Source organism: Anser anser (genome assembly GCF_964211835.1).
Source record: "Anser anser genome assembly, chromosome: 4".
NCBI lineage: Eukaryota > Metazoa > Chordata > Aves > Anseriformes > Anatidae > Anser > Anser anser.
Genome location: NC_139724.1, coordinates 65,610,403 through 65,620,014, shown reverse-complemented (window position 1 = coordinate 65,620,014; position 9,612 = coordinate 65,610,403). Strand labels below are relative to the sequence as shown.

General features: G+C 37.9%; 1 protein-coding gene across 7 annotated transcripts in view; it reads right to left on the bottom strand.

The window, feature by feature from the left end:
- The window catches only part of STK32B (serine/threonine kinase 32B), a 175,333-nt gene that overhangs the window by 135,433 nt on the left and 30,288 nt on the right, over positions 1 to 9,612 (bottom strand). For all 7 annotated transcript variants that reach the window (XM_083834983.1, XM_083834979.1, XM_083834977.1 and 4 more), the window contains exon 3: positions 762 to 913. In XM_083834983.1, the coding sequence (XP_083691109.1) occupies positions 762 to 880 (119 nt within the window). In that variant the 5' untranslated portion in view covers positions 881 to 913. The remainder of the gene's footprint in view (positions 1 to 761; positions 914 to 9,612) is intronic.

Genomic DNA, 9,612 nt, shown 5'->3' with positions numbered 1-9,612 from the left:
ACCGAAGGTCTGTATGCACTCTGACCATCTACAGCCAATCAAGCTATTCACAAACTGAAAAAAAAACCATATCGTCATGATTTATGTATCCTATGTATACTTTTTTTTAAAAAAAAAATTATATAGGTCATTTTTAGATAAGAGAGGAAAAGTATGCATCCCATTATAACTATCACTACATAAAAACCATCATATATTTTAAGTCAGTGGTGTAGTTGAAGCTACTCATTACTTGACCAACATTTTCTCATACTCATATGTGAATGAAGCTTTCAGTGGCTATTATAGGGAAGATAAGAGAAATTCCAGGTGCTGAAAAGATGTTTTTCTGTTTTGCCATGTCACCCATTTTTAAAATAGTAGTTGGATTTCAAATTTTCTGTGAATTGACTCAAAACATTTTTAATTGAATAGTTGGTTTTGATATTTCACAACCTTGTAACAGTTATTTAATCCAGGTATTGTCAAAAAGAAATGATGAAGCTGGACAGAACTACACATCTCCATGCGCTGCTGTAATAACGTGGAGAGAAACCACGCTAGAAACAAAAAGGTGAATGTGATGTTTAAATATTCTAGTGTAAAAGGGCACTTTTGAAATATTCATGAAAAGTAAAGAGCTCTTCAACACCAAAATACCTTAAAAAAGATGTCACCAATATTTTTTTCATATTTTTCATTTTCCAGCCTTCCACAGCCTGAACTGATGCAGCAATAAGGAGCAAACAAGAGACCCTTGAAATAATTTCAGAGTTTCTTACCACAGATTGACTAGGAAGGGATGCTCCAGGCCTTGCATTATCTGTAGCTCCCGAAAAACATTTCGAACTTCATCTCTCTCAATACATTTCTGTTTATTCATGTATTTCATGGCATACATTTTCTTGGTGTCTCTCTTCTGTACAATGCACACCTAATTGACAGCAAAGAAAAAGGCAAAGTTTGACACCTACAAAAGGCAATTCAGTTGTGACTTTGGAAAAAAAAAAAAAATCACAATTTTTCTCAAGATTCTAAGGAGATCTGGATACCACAACCAAAGAACAACTTCTCAAAGTCCATGTTATAGCTAGGCAGGATTAGACTTCAATTAATAAATTAACAAAAGAACAGATGTCCCTACAGAATGAGAAACCCAGAAAAGTGGCATCGTAATTTCCAGAATTTATTCTAGGAGTAATATACTTGAATTGCTTGAATCACAGTCTATTTTGTTAGTCACAGAAATTATTGCCTCCTGCTTAGGAAAATGCACAACTACTGTCCTCATTTCTACAGGTTGATATCCCCATTGTGATTACTGCATCATAAACGTAACCTATGTTCAGAAGGCTCAATATTTAATCTTAGTATCAAAATTATTCTCCCTTCATTATAGTTGAAATGAATTTTTCATACAGAGGTTCATCATATTATTTTTGAAGTCACAATTACAATGACTTAGTCTCTAACAGTAATTTTCTTTGCTTTAACATTGTTTACCTTTTTTGACAAAAGCCAAAAAATTTTGTAAATGCAGCATAAAAATCTTGAGAACACCCAGGTAACATGCCTGGATTTTTATTTATTTTTATTTATTTATTTTCATTTGCCATTGTGGTAGCTTTCCTTGTGAATAAAGCTGGAGACTATAACTTGCACCACATCTAAGAACCATCATTTTAAGTATGATTTTTGTCAACACAGAAATATATTATAGATGAACATTTCATCCCCAAAGGTGGTATGAATCTTCTCTTCATAAAAGCCCTACATGCACACACAGGGCAAAACTACTTCTCCAACAGACTAACTCTGAAGGCTTTTCCCATTAACTGATCAGGGCTTTTTAAACTGACAGATCCAGTGTGTCTTGACAGCCAATAAAATATTATCTGAAAAATTTATTTTGGTGCAACATTTCTATTGCTGATAGAGCCATAGGCTCTAATCAGAATTTTTCACTGTCAGGGCATATATAGACTATGCACTGAAAGCATCGGGTTTCCGTGTCATAGCTTTGTGGTGCCTAAGTTCAAGAGTATGAAGAATTTATTTGGTATGGACATTATTATTTTATATATATATATGTACATACACACCTACACACACGCACATACTATAATATATGCATATATATACATACCTAAAATTAATGCTCAGAGATCAAATTACAACACTGTGCCAACAAACAAAATAAACAAAACAAAAAAAGAGTTTTGGGTACTCAAAATTCAGAAATTATCTGGAGCAACTGAGGCAATTTTGAACAGCTGAAACCTCTTCGGTGACTTTAAAAGATGTCATCTGAATTCTAGGCCTGGTAATGAACCACCAGCACTAGGGTGAGGGGCCTAGAGAGAGGTACTCCATCGTCACTTCTATCTTAATCTTAGAGGGAAGGTTCCAGGAATATACAATCATCATATTTTACTTGCTCTACCTTTTTCCAGTGCCTCCAAGAGGAATTGTCTCAGTGAAACTGAACCACGATTATTTCTCTGCAACTCTTTTTCCAGGAAGTGTGTTCTCGAGCTCAAATCTACTCCAAAGATAGGAGTTAATAGAGTACTTTTAACATATAATGATAAGATGTGCTTAAGCAGAGTTTCTAATTACCTCTCCTAAATCAGGAGGTGTTCTGCTAATTAAGTAAAATATGGAAGGCAGTGTTCATTTTCTTCCCTGGGACTGTTATGGAAAGTCCGAATGTTTGTGATGTGCTTAAGATAAGTAAGTGTTCAAAATGATATAGAAAGAAGCCAAGCTATGGAACTATAGGGAAGTGACGTTGGTCTTTTTGTGGAAGAGACAATATGTGGGTCTGAACTGAAATGGAGGGATGGAAAGGAGTAGTTTGAGCTTCCACAGATTCTTAAAAAGTGTAAGCAGGATTCATTGTGGCAATTCCTGATATCCTTGCTGAGATTATGTGGACATTCCAAATTAGTGAATAACATTATAAAATACAATGTTTCTACATTATAAAATATGTTTATAGATCTTGGCTCAGAACCTAAGACTAGAACTTCATTCAATTATATGAATTTATGGTGTGATTTTCTTATGAAGCTTGGCTGAGACTGAGCTGTTTGTGGAAGTCTCTCGTTTCATTACATGAAAAGCCTTTCCATTAAACAATTGATGACTAAGAATGGGGCTTTACTCAACTGAGAATTGACAGGTTTCACAAATGGGTTAAACTAGGATCATATACAGCACCTAAATAGGTAATGTAAATAGATTCAGTTTTAAAACACTGGTGTGACTTGAGAATGTATTCATTTCTCTCACCTTCCAGTAAAGACAAGGGTATTCATCACAGCTGATAACATTCAAGGCAAAAGCAGGCTTTCTGTTGCTAGAATCATAGCGAACATTTTCTAGCAATCTGTATCTATACAGACCTTTTAATGTTTTCAGAGTCAATGGGATTTTCATTAATATACAAAAGTTGCTCTGCTGGAAATAAGGAAATCCAAGCTACGATCACATTGATATTATTGTGAAAAGTGTTTGACATTGCTATGTCAGTGTTGAATAGTAGTGAAGATCCTCCCTGGCATTTTTACCTGCTGGCTGTCATCTCTTCTTCTGAGCAGGATATTAACGGGCTGAAAATACGCCACTGCTGCAGGAAAGAAAGGAAAAACCCTCCAGCTCTCCTCACATGTGCAGTCTTAACGGGGAATGTTTAAATTGTTTTGTTGTTGTTTTGTTTTGTTTTGTTTGTTTATGGTTAAAATTACTTCCAAATGAGTTATTTAAAATAGGGACAAACAGGTGCTCTGGCACCTCAACCAACAAATTCTGCGATGAATCATTATTGTGAAAGTCTGAGAAGAGTTGTCTTATTTACACATATCAACATAGAAGCCTGTCTTGCTCACATCACATCCTCTTCCAATTTTTCTGTGAATATCATTTACCAGAGCCCAGACTGTGCCTTGCTCAAATTGATATCGCTGCTTCATCAATCTCTGTAGGAGATACTTCAAACCCAATATAGCTTTATAGTCAGAAGTGATAGACACATCCATCTCTGCCTAAGGTATGGGTCTAAATAGATCCAGGAAACCACCTCTAGAAGGATGTCTTCTCTTCTGAAGTCCCTCTAAAGTGACAGTAGATGACTAGCTTGGATGTAGGCAAGTCAAAATGTACGTAATACAAATCCTCATTAATTTTCTTTGGAGTCAAATGGTCCTTATTTTTGAAAAGTCTCATGTGCAAATATTCCCTTTCCTAAAAGGGCAAAGTGTCATAACTGTTAGCACAGAGTTTTCTTGTTTTTTTTTTTTTTTGGTGTGTGTTTTTTTTTTTTTTAAATATATATATATATTTGTCAGAAGGTGAAAATGAATTGTTTTCAGAACAAACAAGTTAAAAGAAATTTCACCAGTGTGACTTAGAACCACTTACCCTTAGAACCAGAGGAAGAGAACCCATAGGTTATGACTGCAGGACTAAACTACACTTTTCAGAAGAAAAATATGCTATGGTCCAGTTCTAACTACCATCTCTGGTTTCCTGTGATTTCACATGCAAAAAAATAGAGCACATACAGATCCAGTCTGATCTACAGATTAATATATCACACGAGCTGTTATGGGCCAGAATTTGCTACTGGTTTGCTGCCACAGGCTGCACACTGCTACACAGGAGCAGCCATAGGCAGATTCAGGGAAGCTCTTCCCTTCTCTTTCCCATTAACCTCAAAAGATTTCTAGCTGTCTTGTGCTCAGTCCAGAGAGAACAGGAGCACTTAGTCTCAGTAAAGCCATTTTTTGTCTGAGTTTGGTATATCAGTACTTCGACTTCTCTAACTACCATATAATATGGTTTCATGACAGGTCATGAATCATGAGAGATGCAAAACTGCAGCCAGGGAAAAATCCTCTGTTCAGGATTACTGGTAGGTGGAGGGCTAGCAGCTGGAGATCCCACCTCAGCCTTTCTCCTGTACCATAGTCTTATGCTTCGTGGATGTCAGGTCAGTAGACCAAGTGAGGTACCTACAGCTGCCATGAGTAATTACAGTCCAGGAGAGGACTGTGGCACTGCATAGGCAGAAGAGACTCACCTAGACATAGGGGACTACAAGACAGAAATCAGCTGTATGTTTCACACTGGGTTTGTGAATTGATAAATCTGCTATGAAGCATGGGCTTGAAATATTGCCACCTTATTTTTTCTTACCCAGATACTCTAAAAAATTAATGATCTTAGTCTCAGCCTACAAACAGTCTTGGAAAGATATACACATAGAAGCCAGAGAATGGATGTCATAAGTTTGGATTTACACTGTTAGGGAATTCCCTTGAAATAGGGAGATTCATTCCCACATTCCCCTGAGCAAAGCATGACAGCTGGAGAAGGGACCAAGCATCTGCTTAGTATCGTTTCATATTAACTCAAGCTAAAGAAAAAGGTGGCTACACTGCCAAACAATATTAATATTCTGCAGTAGTGCATTATATTGCTTTAAGGATAGCAGCAGATTTTTTTTTTTTCTTTCTGAAATACTTTGCATATTTAGTAAAGTACCCTTGATCAGTGCAGACGTGATTCTGGGCTCCCATCTGTTTTACACCAGTGCAATTTCAATTACTTCAGCAAAGGAAGTCACTGTTTTATACCACCAAATTAATCAAAACTAAGTCCTGTGTCTCAGCATCTTAGACAAATAGGAGAAAGAGTCTGTACGTTCACATTATAATTTGAATTTAATTTAAGCAGGTCAGATTGTTCAATATACCTGCTCACATGAACAGAGAACTTAAAGAAAATTGGTACTATAACATCCCTTAAAACTTGTTGTTACACCTGAATACAAATTATTTTGCAGCAGTAAGCCTGCAAAACCAATTATATGGTCACTATCATTGTAAAGAACAATGATAATTCTTGTATTTCATTCCTAGTCAGTATCATAGTTACTGGGGGGATAAATATCCAATTTTGGGGGGATATTTTAGTTGATAGGAATGATGGCTCTACATATAGCAAAATAGACAAATTAGCCAGATTAAATGTAAGAGAATGGTTCTAAGTTATGACATGGCATAGAGAAATATCTACTTAGACCAGTGTTTGGAATTTCTGTTTTGAGGATTTTAAATTGTCCACTTCTGAATTTACTTAGAAGAAAAATATTTAATATGTGAATAAAAGCTCTTTGGAGGAAATAATTTCTGACCTTGCATATCTCAAATGTGTTTAGAAATACTAACAGCTGAAATGTGTAAAGCATAATCAGCCTACAGGTCTTTAAAAAAAAAAAAGAGAGAGAGAGAGAGAGAGAATTTATTTCCAACTACATTCAATGGACACCAAGGTTTAAGAAAAGAGCTACCTTCATCAACCTAGCAAAGCAAGTTCACTGAAGTCAGCAAAGACACTTTTAGAGGAGTGCCACATACCTATCACAGCCTGGATACCTCTGTCACTGTGGTAATATCTCAAAGGTCTGTATCAGTACCCATATACACTGATGGATACAGATATATACACTGGGATATATACACTAGGTATGTATACATGTGCCCAGGAAGAGGGGACAAGTATTTGGTGAGTGATCACACATCAACCTGCCATAGCTTGCATGTCACTCTGTGTGTAATGGTGCTACACAGGCTCAGAGCTCAACTTCATCATCTCCTTTACTAGGGTGCAACCTGAGCTCTTAAGAACCCCTTTCCAAACTAAGAAAATCATGCCTGGTTGTTTCCAGAAATTAGCATACTCTTTTTTGTCTCTTCACTCCATGCACATTTCCTATGCTCTTCACAACTGCTGTGATGTATCTTCACCTTCCTTAGGGAAGAAGCTACAGAGAGTAGAATACTGCACTGATTTAAACATCCCTAAGAGAAGAGCATGTTCTAGGGCAGTTGCTTAGAACAGGAGACCATTTCTCAGAAAAGGCAAGCTCTTGGAATGCAAAGCATTTGATACCAAATGGACCAGGAATTTCTATAATAGCAAATGTTACTACTGTGAATTGAAAATGCCAAAGGAAAAGGAAGGAAGTTGCTTTCTGTAACCAACTGGGAGGGATAGAGAATAGCTGATGAAGTAATCATCCCTGATGAAGGAGGGAAAGTGCTGAGGGTCACCTTGAGCTCTGTGCACAAAGGAAAGCTGAAATGTATGGAATCTCTGCTATATCAGATACCTACTGCAGCAATATCCTGTTAAGGCCTAAGGTTGCTGTAGCAACCACAGTAATTTAAGAAATATTTAAGAACTGCCCACTGTAAGACAAGACAAGGTTCAAGATCATCTAAGGAACCTGAAGGTGTGCAAGTCCATGAGATCAGATTAGATGCATCCATAGGTCCAAAGGGAACTCGTGGCAGTCTGGTGAGTTTCCCACTGACTGGAAGAGGGGAAACATAACCCCCATTTTTAAAAAGGAAAAAAAGGAAGACCCAGGAAACGACAGACCAGTCAGTCTCACATCTGTGCCTGGCAAGATCATGAAGCAGATCCTCATGGAAACTATGCTAAGGCACATGGAAAATAAGGAAGTGATTGATGACAGCCAGCATGGCTTCACCTAAGGGCAGATTGTGCCTGACAATTCTGGTGGTCTTCTATGATGGTGTTACAGCACTGGTGGATAGGGGAAGAGCAACTGACATCATCTGCCCGGACTTGTGCAAAGCATTTGACGCCGCCCCACACAACATCCTTCTCTCTAAATTAGAGACATGGATTTAATGGATGGACCACTCAGTTGGAGACATGGATTTGAGGGACGGACCACTCGGTTGCACTCAAAGAATCGTGGTCAATGGGTCAGTGTCCAAGTGGAGATCAGTAATGAGTGACATTCCTCAGGGGTCAGTAATGAAACCAGCAACATCTTTGTCACTGACATGTCACACCTGAGGTACTGCATTCAACTGTAGGGCACCCAACATAAGAAGGACATGCACCTGTTGGAAAAAGTCAAAAGGAGGGCCACAAGGATGATCAGAGGGCTGGAGAACCTCTCCTATGAAGAATGACTGAGAGTTGTGGTTATTCAGCCTGGAGAAGAGAAAGCTTCAGGGAGACCTTATAGTCACCTTTCGGTACCTAAAGGAGGCCTGCAAGAAAGCTGAAGAGGGACTTTTTACAAGGGTATGTAGTGATGGAACAAGAGACAATGGCTTTAAACTGAAAGAGGGTAGATTTAGATTAGATCTTCAGAAGAAATTCTTCACTCAGAGAGCAGTGAAGCACCGGAACAGGTTGCCCAGAAAAGCTGTGGAAGCCCCATTTCTGGAAGTGTTCAAGGCCAGGTTAGATGGGGCTTTGAGCCACCTGGTCTAGTGGGAAGTATCCCTGCCTATGGCAGGGGGGTTGGAAATGGGTGACCATTAATGTCCTTTCTGACCCAAACCATTCTGTGATTCTGTGAAATATTGAGAGAGAAAAAGTGATTGTACCAACAGTAATAAAATAAAAAAGTAGAACATACCTTAAAAAATTCTAGTGCTGTCAGAAAACAAAAAGGCCACAGAGTAATCATAAAGGAAAAAAGCAGTTTAAGGAAAGTGTAATACCAAACATGGCTTTTTACATGTTGTAGGATGCTAGAGCACAATATATCCCAAACAGTAAACAGCGAGTCAATAGAGATTAAAGACTTTGCATAATTTGTTGACATTTTCTGCTGCCAGGTGCTTACAGAAAGACAGTAATAGGAAAAGTTGCCAGCAAAGAGGCTTCTAAATGAATGTTAAAGGCAAGACTGACTCACTGAGAAAGACACTTGAAATGGTGACTGATTTGCTGTTGCACTTTTGGCTGTGGTATAATAGGTCATTTTGAAATGTGTTTCTTTCTTTCCCTGTCTGTAGAAGGAAAAATCAGCTGATTGGTTAGATACTTGCATTCATTTGGGAAAAATAAGACTGTTATGCCAAGGACTGTTGCATAGACAACTACAAAATAAGGATTCAAGTTTAAAGGGGACCTTAGGCATGAGTAACGTTCTCCCAGGGTAGTGAAACTATTCTCACACACACATATCATCTAAATGGGTTCACAAGGACATTGCAGCCATATGAACCTGTTAGAAAATTAGAAGTTTCTATAAATGTCTTGGAAACATTCATAAATGTTTCCTAAATGCTATGGAGAAGAATGGGTCACCATCAAACAACAAATCTATAAAAAGTATGTAGGCTTATGTTATTTTTTCTGCATGACGTGGAAAGATGAGGGCCCGTTTGAGAAGGCATAGACAGTAGAGGTGTGAATGGGAAGGTTTCGAGGAAAGATGGGTGCGGTAATCTTTGTGATGACCAGCATAATTTAGATATACCTTTAATAGTTTATTCTGGACCTAACTTCAGTCCAGCAATGGACCTCTATTTGGTTTGACATGATATTCCATCAGCGTATTGTGATAATAAACAGTCACAAATCTCCAGCTGCCCTTACTTTTAAGGGATTCTTAACCTGTATTTTGTGATAGCAGTATATTCTCCTGTTGACTTCAGAGAGGGCTTCTCTTGGAATATACTGAACCAGATAAAGACCATACCATGAAGGACCATGAGGTTCTTCACAAAGTATTTCAGCCTACTGCAAACTGGAAGTCATTTTTATGCATGGAAGACCAAAAGCCAACAAAAT